Genomic DNA, 21463 nt, shown 5'->3' on the forward strand with positions numbered 1-21463 from the left:
AGGCTTTTAGCAGAAACACACTTTCTAATAATTAAAATACATTTGACTCCATTTTCATTACTTCCAAAGTGGCAGTGAACCTTTTTTTTATCACCACAGCCCAGTTTCAATTTTCAGTTTAAATAAATAAATAAATAAATAGATGTTTCAGTGGGAGCAACACTCTGTGCCCCCACACAGTACACTGAATTACTAGTAGAGTAGAGTGGGAGACAATGGGCATTTGTGTGGACTGAAAAAGCACACAGAGTTTACATGGCAAATGGCTGTTCTCTGAAACACTGCACACTCTTAACTTTATCAGTGATCTAATGGGAGCGTAACAGACATTTGAAACACTCTTCAGAGAGACAGCCAGCATTTTAAAACTGAACTCAGGCAAAGGGGTTAGGTTTTATACACTAGGTGCATACAAAGTAGATGGCCTGTACAACCGTTTTGGACAAATGCTCAATAAGCCCAACTTCTCCTCAAAATGGAAAGATGTGATATCCTCTTACTGAATTTAGCCTGAAGCTGGAAAATTATGTTTGTATAAGCTGCCCTGGTATTGCTGACTGTTCTGATCTACTGTGAGCTACAGCGGGTATTGAGTGTTGACTTGTTCAGGAGAGGACAGTAGCAGGTGTTTTTTTTCAATCGTGCTTGAGAACTGTGTTCCAACATTCAGATTTCTACATCAAGCCTCAATGCATATTTATGATCTGGTTTAATTGGCAGGTGCTGGCTTACATTTGCATGACAGTGTGTTAAATCATTTAACTTGCACTGAAGTGGCAGGAACCCATTTCAGTGCACCCTGCCAGTGAAAAAAAAAAAGCTCTCATCTCTCTCTCTTTGACACTCAGGATAGCAGAGAATGGGTCAGTTCTAATCTGCCCCCTTCCCTCCTCTCTCACCAGAGCCTTCCCAGCGGGATGTCTGAATCACAGAATGCCCCATCAGAGCAGGCGAGTAGTGAAAGTACACAGGTTTAAAACCTTAATTTAAGGTTTTAAACCTGTAGGTTAAAAAACTTAATATTACAGCATCTAGCAAAATTCTGCCATAGAATTGTTCGAGAAGGTGAGCACAACGTCAATTTATGAACATAATTAGCTGCCTGTATCATTTTACAAGAAAAAGGTATTGATGTAATTTGTCAATAATTGTATCAAGTGAACTGTGAGCCAGCACCTGGTTACCACCTACTGCTAGTGTGGAAGGTTCTGATTCTGAATTCTGATTCTGATATGTTATCTTTACCTATGTAGCTCAGCGGTCAGATAGCTCAATGTGATGAACATACATTTACTATAACCAACTAGTTGTCCAGCATGATCATTTATTGCCAAAAGAGGACATTATTATACCAATGGATTCGTTGACATCTGTGGCAGTAATGCACAGTGAAGCAGTGACAGAAAACGTAAGAGCCCACTACATTTAAAACACGTGTTCATGTGTCCACCATGTTTCCGAATTCGGTCTCTGCTCATACACCTCTATGAATAGTTATGCACGACTGAGTTGTCCTCCTTGGTGGGAGGAGAAAAAGTGTTACTGCTGACCTGCAATTGGCTGCTTTGTCTAAAGTAAGGTCCGCTCTTCTCTTTGAAGAAGTCAGGAGAAATAATAATAAACACTGAGTCATCCACAGCACAACACAGCTGCCACGATATTCCATTCCATTCCATTCCAATTGTCTCATCAACAGTGAGATGTTTTTCTCTCAATACTGAACTTTATACTATTACCATATTTTTTGTGAGCGCACTTTCATTTTTAAGATCTGTCCTGAAATTCTTCATATTCAACCTGCCTTTTATGCTCTCACATTTGCGCAGATCCGATATGCTTTATGCTTATAAATCAAGGTTAAATTAGTAGTCAGTCGGAAAAACAAAACAGTGTTTTTCTTTTCCCTCTGGCAGTTTGTTTTATGGCCACATCTTCATCTATCCTGCCACTTAAAAGGTATGTGGGGGTAAAAAGACGAAGACTCCCACCCACCCAACACAGACACACAGACAGAGACACACACACACCCACACACACACACACACACACACACACACTCACACACACACACACACTCACACACACACACACACATACACACACACACACGCACGCACACACACACACACACACTCACACACACACCTGAAAGAATTACATTAAGAAATCAAGGACAAACTCCAGGAGCAGCAGGCATTCAGAGCATACAGAAAAAAAGGCAAAATGCTGTTAACTTCTCAGCACTCAGAGTGGGAATGTGAACACAAAAGCCATGCCACATCTCTCTCTCTCTTCTCTATACAGAGGTTAGGTCTATTCAAAAGCCCACAGTCCTTCAAAACCCTCCTCTCCCATTGGCCCATGCTCCACTCCAGTCTCCTAGGAAACCAGGCATGCTGCATACAGGTAATGACCATCTTTACAGGCTCAATTACAGATAAAAGGTACATTGACTCGATATAAAGACACCGTGCCATTAAGGTAGGTAAAGTGGCTCTGTGTCATTTTTTTGGCGCATTAATTGTCTGATTTGCCATGTGGAAGCCTGGTCTTTGTTAAGGGCTACGGCACAGTGTCCACCCTGACCGAACGGGGCTATCCATAAAGCCTCTTACAGTAACAGATGAAGGAGAGCTGCCCATGCATGATACAAAGAACGCAGCTCTATCAAGAGAACTGCAAATTCATCTACCAAACCTCAGATTACAGTTAAGTGTGGTGGTGTGGTTTAGTGGTAAGGAGCCAGAGGTTGCTGGTTTAAGTTCCAGGAGGACCACTGCTGCTGTACCCTGGGAAAAAGTACTTTTAGAAGTAAAAGTAACCCAACTATTCTCAAATTTCTTCAGTGACTCCCCAGCTGTATAAATGGGTCACGTGTAAAAACCATAGTTTATGCAAGTCACTCTGAATAAGAGTGTCTGCTTGGCAATATTAATATAATGATTGAAGTACTCCAACCTCTACCCATTATGTCCCATGCATACATGTAACAATTCTGAAGAGAGAATGGACGTTATTTTTGGGCAAGACATATCATACCTGTACATTAGTAAAAGTTGACTGCATTGAACACCACGGTTGCTAACAGTTGAGCATTTATCTTTTCCCCATCATAAGGAGGTACATTCAAGTGGCTGGCCATCAGTATACAGGAAAAACCACTCTGCATGAGGCACCAAAAAAAATCAACATGTGAACCCAGAACCCTCCGGTGCCCCATCCAGTACTCTGACCCTCAACCCTGTGAAGCTACCTCACCATCACTCAAACTGCCTGGCTCTGCAGCTACAGTACGTCACCGTGGCGACGTGATGTGGTTTTGCCCTGCTGTCATGGAAACCTCACTTATTGCCGGCCAGCTAATCAGAGGACGTGCACCGTTGGGTCAAGGGGAAAAAGGAGAACAGGAGAGAACCGCAGACGGAGTGAAAACAAGGCCAGTGAGCTCACCTCCCCACAGCCTGAAGGTCCAGAGCCAAAAGATCTACCCTCCCTCACAAGGGAGATCACTCTTATATACAACATGGGTCTGTTTAATTTAGTCCCTGAATGATATGGAACCATTATGTTAAGTCTGCTTAGTGGAAACTCTTATCAATAACAACTTATAATTTTTTTTTTACAATGGACCATAAAATGTCCATTTAGACATCTGGATATTTTCTGAGGCAATATGTGTTAAGCAGTGACCAAACTGACAATCTGGGAATTATGAGCTTGTGTCCTCACTGTGTGCTGTACCACTTCCCTTAAGAATGAGCCAGTGAGTGGAGGAGAGGGGGAGAGGGGAGGGGTGAAGGAGGAAATGAAAAGAAATGTTTCTTTGGAGGTGTGCGAGGATTGGCTTGCCACTGGGATGCAGTGGAGTGAATAAGCTGCTCTTGCCGTAGCTGTCGCACATGTGTGACCTTGTATGACTCCAATTACGAGATGAGACTCATTGATCACACCTCGGTCAGTGGCCCCCTCTTCCACTGAGCCAAACTCAAACTGATTACAGACCCATTCCTGTTGTCCTGCTTACAACCAGGAAACAACATTCCCTCAGCGTTCTGAACATACACACACACCTACACACACACTCATGCACACACGTACACACAGAAATAAAATGAATAACACAAACACAGGCACACACAAACACACACATAAAGTCACATTGACTGAAGAACAGGACAAAAGCACACACTCATACAATGTACGTATACAGCAACCGAGACACATGGAAAAACTCAGACATCCCCACAAACAGATAGACCTACACTGAAACACACATCGATCACACCGCTGTGAAAAGCTATCTGAAACGGATACACATCACTCCCTCCCCCCTGCCCAAGTCATGGAGGCCTATGACACAAACCACAACTCCCAACAGTGACCAGGTACCAGGTACACATGCACTTTGGTCACACCTGCTTGTGCCTTCACGCACCATTGGCCCCTTTGATTGCACCTGGGTTGAGTTACCTGCCGACGCCCACAAAAACGCTCTGGGCTTATCTTAAGGGTTTTCCGTGTGGTAGTCTCCTAGCGATAGGACGATCATTTAATTGGGTTTCCTCTGTTTAATTTGTTTTCTCTGTTCCACGTGTGTATGTGCGTGTACTCACGGTCTGAGCAGCCTCAGCCTAGAACAGGTACAGACAGCTCCCATATCACTGGCACCAGGTGATCCTCCTTTAATCATGCTGCCGTTAATTGTTTTACTGTTTTATGACACTAAGTCCTGATATTGAGAAAACTCTGGAGAAATGCAGGCTTGAACTTTCAACTTAAACTTGAACTTCCAATGCCCAAGCCTGATTTATTTCTTTATTAGTATTTTTTAACCACATTAGTCAAGTAAAATGGGAGATAAAAGGAAGACCCCATCAGTTTGTGCTCTTGTCTTATTTTAGTTGGTTGCTTTTATTCACTGACCCGTAAGGGGGAAATGTATTTTATTCTTTGTGTATGTTCTCTGTGAGTGCTGTCGTAATCCTCTGGCAAATAAATTCTCATTCAAAGCACTTTCATTTTGCTGGTTTCCATTAATGCTATATATACATCTCTACACAGCATTAATATTGTGTAAATATTTGATGCAATTTCATATTTCTATAGCCTTTTATGTGGAAAACTCATAAGCCTACCCTGTATTCAGCAGCCTAACCCCATTTATAACATTGCATCTGTGTGAAAATAGTTCAGTTCAAAATGAGTTGCTTGACAACCATCAACAACTTGTTTCCAGGAAGATGTTATGTCATAAAAAGCAGGTACAACCTGTGCTTGCCACCTTTTTGTAAATGAATACTCTTGACTCAACTTACACTTAGTTACTAGTTTCTGTATTATATAATGTCCTTGGCACTGCACTTGGATCACCAAGAGCCATCTGAGATCTGCCAACTAAATGAAGAAGGAAAAGACATTCCTGTCAGCAACAGAACATACATATGTACATGTGCAAACACACAAAAACTAGGAGAGAGAGAGAGGTGGGGTGGGATAGAGAGAGATCTCATTAACACTGGATCTCCAGAAAAATGCTCGTTATTTTTCGCTGTTCCCTATGGTGTGAAAAGGCTCTAAGGTGTAAATACCATTATCTTACCCACTGGAATTTTTTTCGTTCTGAGACCTAACCCTGGAATCAATGAACATTCACCCTTAAACACATCCAAAAAAACTTCAGACAAATTGCTGCATTAACTTTATATTTTAAGTATTTAATACTTGAAACAATACAGAAGAAATACCTCCCCAAACACATTTCAAATCCTTTGTAAATACAGAGTGAAAGAGTAAAACAGTAACACTCTCAGTGTCCTGCTGGCTGTGTATCAGCTGGATTGGACTGCTCACACATGCATGCTTTTTATTATTATCATTTCTTTTTCTTTTTTCCTTGGTTCATCTACCTCATTTTGCCAAGGGCCATTTTCATTTCACCTTGGTGATATAACGCCTAATTGTTATTTGCATTCTTTGAGGACAGATAGAGCAGCACAGCCGTTATCATACATACAGTACGGTACAGCACACAGGCACTGTGCAAACAGACATCCCGATCTCCCCTGCACTAATACTGGGGCGAGGCAATGGCTGTGAGACACTCGCAAGCTTCCAGGGAACACGGAGAGGAAGAGGTACGAGACAGAGAGAGAGGATGTATAACTCCATCAGGCTGACAACAGCCAATCGGTCGGAACGTCATCACTACCCATGGACTGAAAATAAATTAATCACTTGGCATGGCGTAATAGCAGTGCCAGGTTATTCTTTTCTTATTTTTGCATTATTCTGCTTTGTTAAGTACCCGAGTACAGTAACTTAAAGGATGTGCGTATATACGGCTCTGTGAAACTGCAGCAGGCTGGCCACCAGAAGCTCTGTGCCTCAGTGAGGGATGAGTCATAAAGCCGGACCTCTCCGTAGCAAACAAATTCAGAAATAAAAAAGGAGCAACTCCCTGAGTGCCAAAGATGAACTTTTTATTCGCTTTATATATGCATGGCACTCAGGCACGAGCAAAGCGTTTTGACCTTACGACAATGATGCCTGAAGACGACTGAAGTTTACATGAGCTGCACAAACTTGAGTACAGCTACAATCCCCAAATCACTGCATTCTGCACATTCCAATTTTTTGATGCTTGATAAGAAATTATTAGTTTTGCACGACATTACATTGTATTATTGTCTTTGCATCTTATCAAGTGCATCTAATGAAATGGCATGACACATTGCACAAACAGGACACCACTAACCACAAGTGCTACACACAGTTGTGAGATCAAAAGAGTGTGTGTGTGTGTGTGTGTGTGAGTATATATATATATATATATATATACATACATTACGTACGTTATTACCCAGTATATTCTGATCAGGTAACATTAATATTGTCAGTCACACTGCTGTTGTTGCTTTTTTTTTTTTTTTTTTTTACGGTTACTGTTGTGTCTATCGCTCCACAACAGAAGCAAGAGAGAGAAAAATAATAATAAAAAATTCTTGGAAATGAAAGCTTTATCCCTTTCCATGAATCCTCCCACACATGAAGCCTAATGTGTCTGCTAATCCATGAGTAGGATAAGGCTAAGGCTGTTGCCTGAGAGGTGTGAAACGCTTAATGGCCGAACGAATCAGTAAAAAATAAAAGCGAAACTGTGGACTTGGGCAGAAAAGCGTGAAAACCGGCACATTTGCTCAACTTTTCGAGGCAAGCAACATCCGATATTGCGCCAAACGGTCGGGCAGCCTGCAGTGTACCACTTGTTGATCAGTACCTACAGCTGAAACTCTGCTCCAGTCATGGGGCCTTCGGTGTATGGCTATTCCAATTCAGGCAATTAATGCGCTCATCTGCGGGACTGCAGGAGACGAGCGCTGTCGCATTCCAGCGGCTCTTTAAGCAGCGACCCTCAGAAGCGACGGGCTTATTTCTGGAGCCCGCTACCAGCGCTCGCACACAAACAAGACGCCGTGGTACCGTCGGGACATCTGCGCACTTATACAACAATCCGTCGGTCTCTCCCCACCGTCAAAATCATTTCTTACACTCCGCTGCGCCTTCCTGTGGAGTGCCCGTGACCCCGGCATAGCGGAGGTGGAAGCAGTGTGTAGACGTGATTACTACACTGGACGCGGCGCTTGTCTGAATTGCCTTGATTGCGCAGGTTAAAGCCCAGGTATGCTGTATAAATGGCTTTGTGAATGAGCATGCAGTTTCCGCGATTCTGCACTAGGATAAAACTCACAGCTCACCATACACATCATAGAAAATCTATTTTCTCTTTTAGTCTATTTGCTACATGCATTCTTCTTATTATTCTTATGATGATGATGATGATGATAATAATAATAATAATAATAATAATAATAATAATAATAATAATAATTCAAAATGAATTAACATAATAACATGCAGTACATTTATATACACTCTGAATTGTATTCCTGAATGTTACTGTCAGATACATAGCTGCAGTCACTAGGTGTCATATTAACGGTGAATCTGTTAGAATTAATGAGATGGGCTGATAATTCCTGTCATGTCAAAAGCAAATTAATTAGCACATCTGTCAAGATGGTTGAGTTTGGTTGGCCTTTGTCTCATCGAATCTTTTTTAATAGGCTAATGTGCGTTTAATAATTAAAACAAATAAAAACATGAATAATGTTACTGTGTTTACAGAAACATTTCAGGAAAAGCACCGTTTCGAGAGGCAGTGCTTAATTTGGGGATCACGACTGTATTCACTGGATTATAACTCCCATCATTTAAACAATTCAAAAGTTAAAAACAGACAATGGGATACGCTGATAGTTTCCATTAAGGAACTGATGTGGCCGATAGGTGCTATTTCAACAGGTACAATAACACAACCAAAAACTATCATAAAATGTCATTCAGTGTCTCGAGCAACCACTAGGGGACAGTATGTATTAACCAATGACATTTGCCACTGACTTCAAATGGTGACTCCCCATAGATTAAGGGTATTCAGGAAAACAAAATCAGTACATAAATAAATATTATATATCTTTGTGTACATACCATAAAAGTGTTGACATAACCAAGCTATCATTAGGATGATGTTAAAATTTAGTAGATGACATGCCCAGTAGACTTGATGCTTTTGTTGTTCAGGGTAAATAAAAAGATTCATTATTAGTTCAAACTGTAGGTTTTAGCTGGGACTGGTCAGTGGTATTTGGTTCTATAGGACTGGGCCTAATACAGTCATAGCTACAGTAATGCACTGTATTCAACGGCTATTCGGAGTAATTCCCTTTCTGAACACTACAGTGGTAATGTTCCGTCTGAGAATCAAACCCGTCAAGTTAAGGTTATGTTAACCCCCACCCAGCTCCACCACTCCGTGTGGCTAAATCCTGCTCCATCCGTGTCCACATTATATCCTGTTATATTATTCACTGTAATGACATACAAGGAGCGGCCTTTTTCATCGTATGAAAAGGTATTTCAGCGCCACGGGCTGTTCTCTTTTCCTCGGTGAACTCCGGCGGAACAGACCGGAGCGGAGAGGCTCCTTATCCGACCCCACCGCTTGGCCGTGCGCTTTCAAAGCCACTGGCGCCGTGAATGGGAACGCCGCTGAAGTGCTTCACTTCGCCCGCTTCGCGTTTCCGTCTTCTTTAAAGAGCGAGGTCAGAGTAACTCGCTTACCCACGCAATTGGTGTGGACAATGTGTGTTCGCGAACCCCAGGGCAGGAGCCGTAAACTTCGGAGCGCTTCGGTCAGACACACGTTACGCTCCCCCAGCAGCAAGTCGCGTATGCAATTACCAGGACCGCGGTCTAACGATGAACTTCCCCTTAAGGCATTGAATGGCGTTGACCTTGCCGGCGCGTTAGTGTTCGTGTAGGTGGCGATAAACGGATTGTAGCGCATCGGTCAAAGCCTCCCACACGCACGAACTAACCTGCTCGCTCGCTGTCTTTTATACACAGCGTTCAGAGTGGGAGTCGGCAGTATACACTGAGATTTAGCTAACACAATACTTTTGCAGTGAGGGAATAACATTAAAGTGTAATACAAGGAATATATCTGTAAATTATTGCTAAAATTTGATGTTCCAAACAAACATTCGGGAGGATAATTTGCAGACAATCTCGAAGCATTTAATTTAGACAGACTGGTCCCGTCCTCAACTATAAAAATCCCACTTCCTTTCCATGTCAGCTGTTTACAGCATCCCTCCTCCACCCTACCCCCCCCCCCCCCCCCCCCTTTCTTTTCCCTGTTTATGATGTCCATTGGGGGGTCAGCAACCTCAGCCCATGGCCAGGTGAGATCTCTTTGTTGTGTATTGACTGTATGGTAATTCATATCTACTGAACTGTTTTTGGCATGAGGTCCACCAATATAATTGTAATGGCTGCTCATACTACGTTCATAATGACATGAATAAAGACAGCATAAGAGTGAAGATAATTCGTACTTTTGAAGTATATGACACTAGGCCTAAGGGCCCCAATGTATTCATTATACCTGTGGCTCTTAAAATATTTGACCTTTGCGACCCAAATGGAAAGTTCACAGCCCTCTGCTGACTTATCACACACTGGAAAAGTTATAATGGGGAAAAGAGTGCATACTGTAATTTATACTAAATAAATATCCAAATAAAAATCCATTTGAAAGAAATAATTACAATGATTAAAAAAAACCATCCATTCCTTCTTGGATGCCTGAAAAAAATATTGCATATAGGGAAATTAAATACACTGTGCTGGCAATTTTATTTGGTTAATCAATTTAGTGTATACATAATGCTTAATTTGATTGTAAAACATGAGTTCATTTAGTATTTCTTGAGAGCCCAAAATCTGAGCACATTAATATTTCAGTGCTGCATACTCAAAGTAACCGTAATGCATTAGTAAAAACTGTCCACTTAGGGCCTAACCCATGGTGTAAGAGCCAATGAATTAGATGTTAGACACCATTCTAATGCACACGTCTGTCTGCGATTCTGCATATCCACTAGATGGCACTCTGCGTCCGTGATTAAACATCTATGAAAGATGAAAGCCTTCTGGAAAACTAAGATGAAGATTATGGCTCTTTAAGATGGTGTCATTTTGACCACTGAATAAAATGGTTTTGGCAGACCAGTGCAGTCCTAAATGCAGTAACCCTGGTAAAACAGGAACATAAGTGAGACACATTAAGGGAAATGAATGCTCACAACAGTGATTAAGGTATGTTTGATGTAGCTACTTTCTATGTTCAAAACATGACTAGTGGGAGATGTTTTTTTTTTGTTAAAGTACATTAGTGGTGGGCCAGATAGTTACAGCAGAAAACACATTTTGCAGTCAGAGTACTTCAAAAATAAAGAGGCATGAACTAGCATGATTTGGTAAAACTTCTACAAGTAATCTATAAAGAATTTTCTAAACTGAGAAATGTTTCCTCAAGCTGCAGTTTTACTGGAAAAGGCCAGGGAAGAGTATGTTTCCAAACGCAAACAACTGTTTTTTTTTTTTGTTTTCATTTCAGAGACAAGTGACCTCACAGTGTTGTGTAACTGTCAAATGAATGGAAAGACCACTGGGATATGTCACTCACGGTTAAGGAAAAAGCACAGTAGAGGCCTTAATAACAAGGTAGTGCGAGCTGCTATCTTTGTGATAACATAAGGGTACTGCACACTGCTCTAACAAAAAGATGCAAAGGAGGTTTAATTAGCTTGTTTAAATGCATCACCCCTGGCAGGGCACTTCCTGTCACTGCTAGCCGTGCTCCTCGAGTGTTAGGGCAGCAGGGGGTGGAGGGGAGCGACGTCGGGGGTCTTTTTGGGAGCAGGGTCATCCTGTCAGACACAGCCTGTGCAGATCCGGCTCCTCTCCTTATTACTGTATGATACAGATGGTCATAAATCCCATCCTGCACTGCAACATCTGGGCCCCAAACCTGAGTACAAACCCAGGCAAAAACACCCCAAACTTGTGTTCAAATCTCAATGAAATCACCCCCAACCTGCTTTAAAACCCCCAAAAAACACCCCAACCTAGGTAAAACCTTAACCAACCTAGGTTCAAACACTGACAAAAATACCCCCCCAACCTTGCTTTCAAACTCTAACAACCCCCCCCCCCCCCCCAACCCAGTTTTAAGTAATTCTCAGCTTGCCAAAAACACCCCCCTTCAAATTTCACACTGCCTGCCAAACAAGCCCTCCTCCTTTCAAATTCCAGCCTACCAAAAACACCCCCCTCCTTTCAAACCTCAGTATACCCCCCCACACTCAAATCTCAGCCAAAAACCACCCCGCCTAAAAACACCTCTCCTTTCAAATCTTAGCCAACCAAAAACAGCCCTCCACCTTCAAATGTCAGCCTACCACAACAAATCGGCCTTTCCAATCCCCCACCCTCAAGGACATTCGGAAGAACTTTTCCATGGCAACCCGTATTACAAGCGTTGCGGAAAACCTGCAGGTGGGTGACTTCATTACATTACATTACATTACATTGCATTACTGTCATTTAGCAGATCCCAAGCGACGTTCACAGTGCATCTATTAAAGTGGCACTTCACAGAGCTGAGCCTGAGGCTGCAGGCCTCAGGTAGTGCAGCTCATCTGAGCCCTCCTCCACAGGACAGCTGCTCTCTTACAATTTCAGCTTTATTTTGTCAGCTGTCTGCATTCTGTTTAATGACAGCAGAGATGAATGTCATGAAATGCTGGCAAATAAAACCTTTTACCACTTGCACAGAACAAGGATCTGAGATGGAGATCTGAGTCTGGAAAATGTCTGTCATTTCAAAAATGATGCATTTTGGCTTTGACCATTCCTCCAGCCAAACACACTTCTGGCTGCTACACATTCGAATACTCCTGGTTTTCTTTCATCTGCATGCAGTGCATTTAGCTGTCTCATTCAGGAGTGCTGAGTCATTTATAGAGTCACTGAAGCTAGCACATACACTCACACATACACACACATGCACATGCATGCACAGACATACAGGCACGCATGCATACACACACACACATACACACATGCACATGCACGCACACACATACATGCACGCATGGATACACACATATATATACACACACACGCACACACATACATGCACATGCATGCACAGATATACACGCACGCATACACACACACACACACACACACATACACATATGCACATGCACGCACACACATACACGCACGTATGCATACACACATATATATACACACACACACGCACAAAGAAAGACAAGCACATACAGTCACACACATTCGCACACTCACCCACACAAACACAGATGTGACAGTCTGTTCACTAATCAAGCTTAACCCTGATGCAGCTAAGGCAATGCATTCTTTTGGCTTTGATTCAACTTTGTGGTACCATATATATTGCTGAAATGTCATAAGAATGTTACGTGCTCACTCCTCGCATTTCTCCTCCTATAGCAACACATGGCACGCTGTATGCTTTTCACAGCTGGCATTCTCCATGCTAATTCCATGTCATTACCAAGCCTGTTCATGCAGCTGTTCTCCCTCCTCACCCATCTGCAGAAAGGCCCTTGCTCAAGGGCACAGCAAGGCTGTCCCAAACCTGCCTGACTCCACGAAACAACGCAGCCAGAGATTTTTACAAAAGTCTGGACAAAAATGTATGGAATAGTACTTATTATGGGACAGTAGTTGTTATTAGTAGGAGAAGTAGTAGTAGTCATGGTTGTAGTATTAGTAGTAGTCGTTGTAGCATTAGTATTAATTATCACCATAATAATCATATAATGCTTAGATCAGAATTAGAATAATAACTGGACTGGGCAGTCAAGTGGATAAAAAAGCAGTATGCTGTCTTCTTTACTTCCTTACGTTACAGTACATTATTGTCATCTAGCAGACACTCTCATCCAGAATGATTTCCATAGGTTATAATTTTTACATGTTATCCATTTACACAGCTGGATATTCACTGAGCCATTTGTGGGTTAAGTACCTTGCCCAAGCAGTGCCCTAACATGGAACTCAACCAGTAACCTTTTGGTTTGAGCTCTGCTCCTTACCATTATGGGTACAAAACCTAAGAAGAACACCCTCCAACCTGCTTTCAAACCCAAATATTAACAAAATACCCCCAAACATTCTTTCAAACCCTGACGAAAGCACCCCCAATTCTTTACCAGTGGCACCATGCATAAACAAGCCACACATCCTTCATTCACTAACAGATAAATTCCCAAACCAGGGGACAGGACTGCCAGGAGCAATCAGACACATGTGCAATTAAGAATGTCTCCATGCCACGTCTCCAATGCCATGTATTTGCAACGGGATCCATTTGAAATTAAACCTTTTACCCGCTGGCTTTTATCCAACCTCAGTGTTTAAACATGCTTTTCTTTCCCCTCCATCACCTCTCAAACTACCCGCAATTAGCACACAAATGGGGGGCTTTGAGACAGGTTAATACGTATCATCAGCTCCCTGTGCTCAGAGACCCCATGTTATAATGCCTGCAATTGAGCCCTCCCATTTCCTCTTCACAGGAAACAATGCCTCATGGAGTCTTTATGTAGCAGTGACACCATCCCACTGTAAGGAGGGCAAACCAACATATAACAGCTGATGACTAATGATAATAGCATATGTTTGTATAATGTCTCTAAGGCCATGAAAGCTCATTGTTTCTGCTTCCCTCTAACCCCCTCTCTCGCTCACAGGCAAACACATATACACACGGGGTGTTGAATGAGATCAGAAGTTGTGGTTTTGTGTTGTGGTGCCATTCCTGCCCTCACTCTCACCCTCTCCCTTGCTCTTAACCTCGCCCTCACCAGGACAGGTGCACAGAAATACATCACGGGCGATTAGAGTTTAATCAGCCCACCCTAATTAGGGCGGCTTGTGCTTCCTGTAATTGTGGCCATCAATGTTCTGGGTGGGGAACAATTCACAGATCATCAACACCTCCCACATACACATGTGTGTGCGCACACACACACACACACACACACACGCACACACACACACACACACACACACATACACGCACACACACAGACAAACAAACACACACACACACATACATACACATAAACACACAAACACACTCCCAGAAGACTGACAGCTCTCTCCAGCATCAACAAATGATTAATACAATGTGCATCACATACTTATGCCACTTTCCAATATGGGAAGGTGCATGTATGTGTGTGCATGTGCATACCTACTTAAGTGTGTGTTTGTGTGTTTCTGTGAGTGCGTGCATGTGTGTAGGTGTTTACTGTAAGTTCAGATGTGGATGTAAGTGTGGGTGTGAGCATGTGTGAATGTGCGTATATTGATAATAATATGTAAACACATCAGATTCAAGATTCAGTCTTATTGCCTTTATTGTTGGCATTATCCTGGATGCATATTTGTTTAAGAAATTGCGAAACAAAAGAATGATCACAAAAATATGTTTACACCTCATACCCTTACCCCTACTAATATGCTATGTTACTGTGGCAACACCAGTGCTTCACCAGTGCCCTCTGTTAACCTGCAGTCCTTTCCAGGCATTGCTATAATATGATTCTGCATTACTCTGTAACACAAAAATACCTTTTTGGCCAACCATTCATACAAACGCCACATCACCTGTCATATTTACACCAACTTATGATATTGGGTCAAAAAATCCCATTCTCACACACTCTGCTTATTGAATAGATTGTTTAGAAGGAGAATGCTTCCTTCCTATGCCTAATCATTGGTGTCTTCATCTAACAGCCACTGCAATGAGAAATTAAGCCAAATCACTGTATCAGAGTATGCCAGACTGTGGCTTTCCTTGTGTGATGCTGCTGAGGGGTTCTAGAACAATCACACAATGCGATTCCAGTTCTGGGATTCTATCAGCGCAGGGCCCAGTAGTGTCTGTTTAGCAGAGAACATGGATGGGATCACAGAATGCAGCACACACTCACTGAAAGCATTGCTGTACTTCCATCTGCAGTATCTTCGGGATTCACAAAGTCTCGCTCTTTCAGAGCTGCAGCGTCTGCAGCTCCGTGACCTTTCACAGGAAGCTACAAGCTCGTTAGCTTTGCCACAGATGCCAGGTTTTGAAGAAAACAGTTACTAATTTGGCCACGGAAGACGGGCGCGGTTGACACTTTCTGCTGGACTGATTTGCAGGAGTGGAAAACATCTTGGCTCTCTGCTGACTCTCTCCCTCTCGGGGGGGTTGCACACTGGCAGGCTATAAATATAGCTGTACACAGGGCTTTCCCCATCGGCAGCCACGCAGGTAAGCCAGCACAGGTAAAGACAGGTGCCTGGTGCTTTTCTGGGTGGGGTGGGGCGGTGCTGAGGATGGAACACCCCCTTCCTCTCATTGGTTCATGTAACCATGGCAAAGGCTGCGCAAGGGAGGCGGGGGGGGGGGGGGGGGGGGTGTCACCCAGAGCCTCTCAATACACTTGGGGGTTATATTAGAGGCTCCCCAGGGGAGTGGGGGGTCAGCAGCAGGGTAAAACTAAAGAGCACCAGGAGCAGAGCTGTTAGACACATGACTCCTGCACGATTAATGATTCACTCGGTGTTCTCATCTTTAGACATCATGGCTACACATACAATGCCCATATTTGTTCATGCCAATGCTTAAACTGGAACAAAAAAAAATGGAATAACAAAATTACCAGTTGAAAATTTTTGTCTGGTTGAAATTTTATTTTTTTGTTACATAACTGTTATGTTATGAATCGATACAGAAAATAATGCCAAAAATAATGGAAACACCAAACAATATTTGTATATTTATTGACTAATTAAGAGTTTGGCTGAACATTGCCTTCAGAACGGCTTTAATCTTTCTTGGAATGCTGTAATACAAGTTTTGAACTGTTTCTAGTGGAATGCCAGACCATTCTTCAAGACAGAAAGCCTCCAGTTCTTTCAGAGATGGAGGAGGTAGAAAAGTGTAGCCTACCTTCAAGAACTTCTCATAAATGCTCAATGATGCTTAGATCTGGTGATTAGGGAGGTCATGGTAGGTATTTGACCTCATCCTGGTGTTCTTGAAACTGCTCTTTTGGCAGTGTGTATGGTGGAATTGTTGTCTTGGAACATGGGAACATTGTGAGGAAACCATGTTTGCCCAAAATGGCAAAATTGCCCAAATGACTCATCAGACCATGCCTTCCACTGCTCAGAAGTCCAGGTATTATGCTCATTACACTAGGTTACATGGTGTTGCACATTGGCCTTGGTTAGAAGCAGTTTCTAAATGGCAGCTTGACCATAAATATTAGCTGTTTGAAGCTCATGACACAAAATTTCTGTTGAGACTTGGGTCATGGAGGTATAGTTCCATGGTAATTATTAAGGCTGTTGTTTTGTGTTTTGTTTAAGTAACTATTCTGTGTCTGTCTATTCTTATGAGTGAGCTTAAACCACTGTTCCTCTTTCTTGATGTAGTTTTTATTTGTTTTGCATATGTCATCATGATATACAGTACTGTTCCCCTTGACACATTCAACAATTTCTACATTTCTTTGACTGACACACCTTCAGTTCTGGTACCAACTATTTAAGAACATAAGAACATAAGAACATATGATGACGAGAACAGGCCATTCGGCCCAACTAAGCTCGCCATTTCTTAATTAAAGAGTATCCAAAACTGCATCAAGTCTAGACTTGAACACAGCAAGGGTCTCTGCCTCAACTACATGACCTGGCAACCTATTCCATGTATTGATAACTCTTTGTGTAAAATAATATTTCCTTACATCAGTGCGGAACTTACTCTTAACTAGTTTCCATTTATGTCCTCTTGTTTTACAGACTGAACTCACCCTAAAGAATCTGTTATAATTAACCTTATATTTCATGCCAGGAACTAATTTAGTTGCCCTTCTTTGAACCTTTTCTAAAGCTTCAGTATCTTTTTTATAGTGCGGTGCCCAGAACTGCACACAGTATTCCAGGTGCGGTCTGACTAAGGCATTGTATAATTTCAATATAACCTCTTTAGATTTATACTCAATAGTTTTGGCTATATATCCCAGCATCCTGTTGGCCTTTTTTACTGCTACAGCACACTGCCTAGATCCTGTTAAGCTTGGGTCAACCATTACTCCCAAGTCCTTTTCAAATTGAGCACATTCTAGTTTTTTTCCACCCATGAAGTAGTCTTGTTTAAGGTTCTTATTTCCTACATGCAAGATTTGACCTCTTTCAAAATATTTTAGATCTCTCATATTGTGGTAGAAACTCAAATATCAAATTTTTGGTTTTAAAATGTCTTTTGTATGATAGAAACATAATGGTTATTAGTATTGACATTGGGCAACGTGTAGACTCCTTTTTAATTGTGATTTATGACTTCAAAAGTCCTTTTCATTTGGTGTTGTCATTGTTGTCTGCCCCCTATATCTGTCATATGTGTGTGCGTGCGTGCAAGCGAGCGTGCGTGTGTACATGTATGTGTGCCTGTATCTGTGCGTGTATGTGTGTGTGCTCTGTATCACACTTCAGTTTAAATTTGCTACTCTTCTGCTACTCTTCTGTTTTCAAACCTGTACTCTGACCACTACACATTTTACACATCATACGTCGCTGTGAACACTGTTAATACCATATCAATCCAGCATACCATCCTGTCTACAGTCAGGGAATCAGACAGTGCCCAGTACCCACTGCCGAAAGGCCAGGACCACATATCTCCCAGACAGCAATGTGTGGGTGCTCCACTGAGCGGGCAGGTGGTGCCAGAGAGGAGACTTTTCCCTGCAATTGACTGATGACACTCTGCAACAAAATATTATTATATTTCCATCCCCTCTTTCACCTCAAATCCAATAAATCCAATTGAAAGAGAAAAAGAAAGCCATGGCTGTCTGAGTTGGACATCGGAAATCCACAATGACTCGGGCAAACACCATATTCCATTGGTGTGACCGTTGGATGACCCTGTACTCAGCCAATAATGAAGGGCACCGGCTGAGCCTCTGTGCTTTTGTTACTGATTTGCACTGGCTCCTTTGGGCCAGAGCACATAACAAATTTAAAGCAATGATCCCCCCCCACCACCACCAGCTAAATCCTCTCTCCCTCTCTCACAGAGCCATGCTGCCAGTAAGAACTTCATCCCAAGGCACAGATTTAGCAACTGTACCACAGTTCAGAGCAAGGTTAAATCTATTAAGCAATGTATTGATATGTGGCTTTTATGTAAAGTGTGTGTGCATATATACACAGCAGAGAGTTTGCATAGAGAGCTTCTGCAGTTAACTAAATAGATTACCAGTACAGACAGCTCATCTAGAGGGCCTATAGAGTGTGCTTTGGATGCAAATATAGATAGCTACTATTGGAAGAATAGTAGCCATCTATACTTAACTACTAGATATAGATATGTGCTATTACACATACGTTTGGTGTGTACATACTTATGCATGCTATTTATGCTGTTATGTGTTAGTATGGTTCATGTTTTATTTCATTAAGTGTTTTCTAATAATTTATTTATGATTAACATTGTAATAATTCTGAACATGAAGAATTTATGAGTCACCCAATTTAACTGCCTCCTAAATGACTGCTGCTCGTGCTATCACCATAACAAAAAAGACAAATTATGATAATGTAACTGTATTGTTGTACATTGGGGTCTATGGGTGACGTTCTTAGTTGAGACACTAGTGAATACCATAACAGTCTAATATTTTCTACCCTAAGTAGCGCTGATTTAATTTATGATATGTTCAGCATGACATCTGAAGAAAGTCGATACCTGATGAGACGCTGTCACCGTGAATTTATTACTTAAAAACAGGTTTCATCACTGCAAGTCTTGGCTGAGCATAAATATGTTTAAATACGTATAATGACAATAACAATGTCGCACTACAGAAACACGCTGTGCTATTTATTAATTCAGATTGTTTATTGACCACCGTTTTCATTTCATCATACGTGCATCATGTTTTCGGCTCATTAGCAGCTGCTTTAGGCTCAATTTAAACTCGGTTTGTTTGTGTAACTCACCTGCACCCTGGTTGCCTACAGGCAGTGGCGGTGCCTTCAAAGTGCGCGCCGCTCCGCCGCTGTCCTGCGTGTTCAGGACCTCGGACAGCGACTGCCTCACGCTGCCCTGTCTGCCCCTTTGGCTGGAGAAAACGTTTGACCGAATACTCCTTTTCTTCGTGTTACTTCTCTCCGTCTCCGGCTCCGGTTCAGAGCCCACTCGGACCACGGTGTTCCTCGTTTTTGTTAAAGCAGATGTCACGGAACCCATCTCGCTGTTTGCCCGCGCGTCTGCAATGCTCAGGCTGTCTCTCTGAATTTCCAGTTAAAGTTCAGTCTATATTCTTTTAGAAGTTTTCAGTTCAAGGCGTCTCGATTGGCTTTGTGTTTTTCTTTATTTTTTTTTTTTCTTTATTTGTCATTTGCGAAGGCAACATAAAAAAAAAAAACATAGATCGACAAAACTACTCTAGATTAAAAGAAGCAGCGAGACAACTATCTGTCTGCATCTCCCTCTCATAACTATAGCGTAGCTATTCAAATTCAGAAAATATCCTCATATTTTTAAGAATGTAATCTTCAGTTGCAGATTGTGTGGAAAAGTTCTTGTCTGACAGAACTGACCAATCGACTGTTTTTTTCTTTCTTTCTTTTGCCGCTGAAATCTGACTTCAGACAGGGAAAACACAGCCGGCACAGGACGTGCTCACACGGGGAAAGTTGCGATTCATTTTTCCAGCCGGCTAAACCAACTCCCGAGGGCAATCAATTGACGTAAACAGACGCGTGTAATTGGTCTGGCAAGTTTGCCTTGTTAAATGCGGAGGGATACCAAAGGAAATTGTATGTCTTCACTTCACATTTATGCAGGATAGCACGAACTTAATCCCGACTCACGTTTAACATCACTCGATGCAATTTCTGAAACGTGTATATCACTGTTTAGGTACTGCACAGAGGTGCATGCACAGCGACACAACAACAGCCTGGAAAGCATACGGCACAGATATCATTGCTGTTGAAGTCACCGAGCTGCCACAGATGCGGCTAAAAGTACCCCAGAAGACCGCGGTAAATCTCAACGCTCGATACCAACATATGGAGAGAGAACGACGACAGCGAATCAGCGCGACAGCTCGGGTTGGTTTACCTGCTCAGGGTAACCAAAGGAGAGAGCGCTGAGAGTTCTGCAATAGTCAGAACTCACTTAATGAAGTCAATCGAATTCATTAAGCCAAGCATACGATTTCAAATGAAAGTCTTGTCTAATAATTTAAATCCACGTTCTGTTTGTTTGCCAATCAAACTAATTGGGTCGACTTCATTGCTCACATCCGTAGTGTGAATAGTGAATCTTCAAAAGTAGAATTAACGTGACGCAATTTACCCAAGGATATCCCACCCACGCCTGGATTAGCTCGTGCATCCCTACTCGCAGTGTTCAGGTGTTGTCAGCAGCAATGCAGGGAGCGCATTGTGGAAAATATAACAAAATACAACAAAATTATGTAGTTCCCGTACACTGGCATGAAGCTCCTAGATTTACTGACAAGCGAGCAAACAAACGTAACAGATGTTTTGATAGCTAGTGTCTTCCACTGATCACTGTGAACTCTCATCTCTGTATGTGAATGTGCAATGGATAAAAGTGAATAAATGAAGAAATAAAAATATCCATGTAATATGTTAGAACAATTTGGGTAGTTGATTAATTAATGCCTTCTTGCATGTATTTCAGTAACTGAAACGGAAGCCAATGAATACTCTGAAGGTATATCACGATAAATCTTCGCACCAATTAACAGAAAAGATTTTTAAAATGCACAAGGTTAGCCAGGGACCCAACCACTTTATGAACACAGGGTGGCAGTAATGTGTAAGAAAAGACAACAAGTTGGTGTTTTTTTTTTTTTTACTTCATTAACGTCTTTACAGCTTGATTTAAAACGTCTGACTGGGT

At 42.1% G+C, this 21463-nt stretch overlaps 1 protein-coding gene across 1 annotated transcript in view; it reads right to left on the reverse strand.

Annotated features, from left to right (window-relative positions):
• pde1ca (phosphodiesterase 1C, calmodulin-dependent a) overlaps positions 1–19774 on the reverse strand; it is a 144540-nt gene extending 124766 nt beyond the window's left edge. Inside the window, exon 1 of the mRNA XM_036521201.1 lies at positions 19525–19774. Within this exon, the coding sequence (XP_036377094.1) occupies positions 19525–19774 (250 nt within the window). The remainder of the gene's footprint in view (positions 1–19524) is intronic.
• Positions 19775–21463: the final 1689 nt, after the last annotated feature.

This window comes from Megalops cyprinoides, chromosome 2 (assembly GCF_013368585.1).
Source record: "Megalops cyprinoides isolate fMegCyp1 chromosome 2, fMegCyp1.pri, whole genome shotgun sequence".
In the NCBI taxonomy this organism is placed as follows: domain Eukaryota; kingdom Metazoa; phylum Chordata; class Actinopteri; order Elopiformes; family Megalopidae; genus Megalops; species Megalops cyprinoides.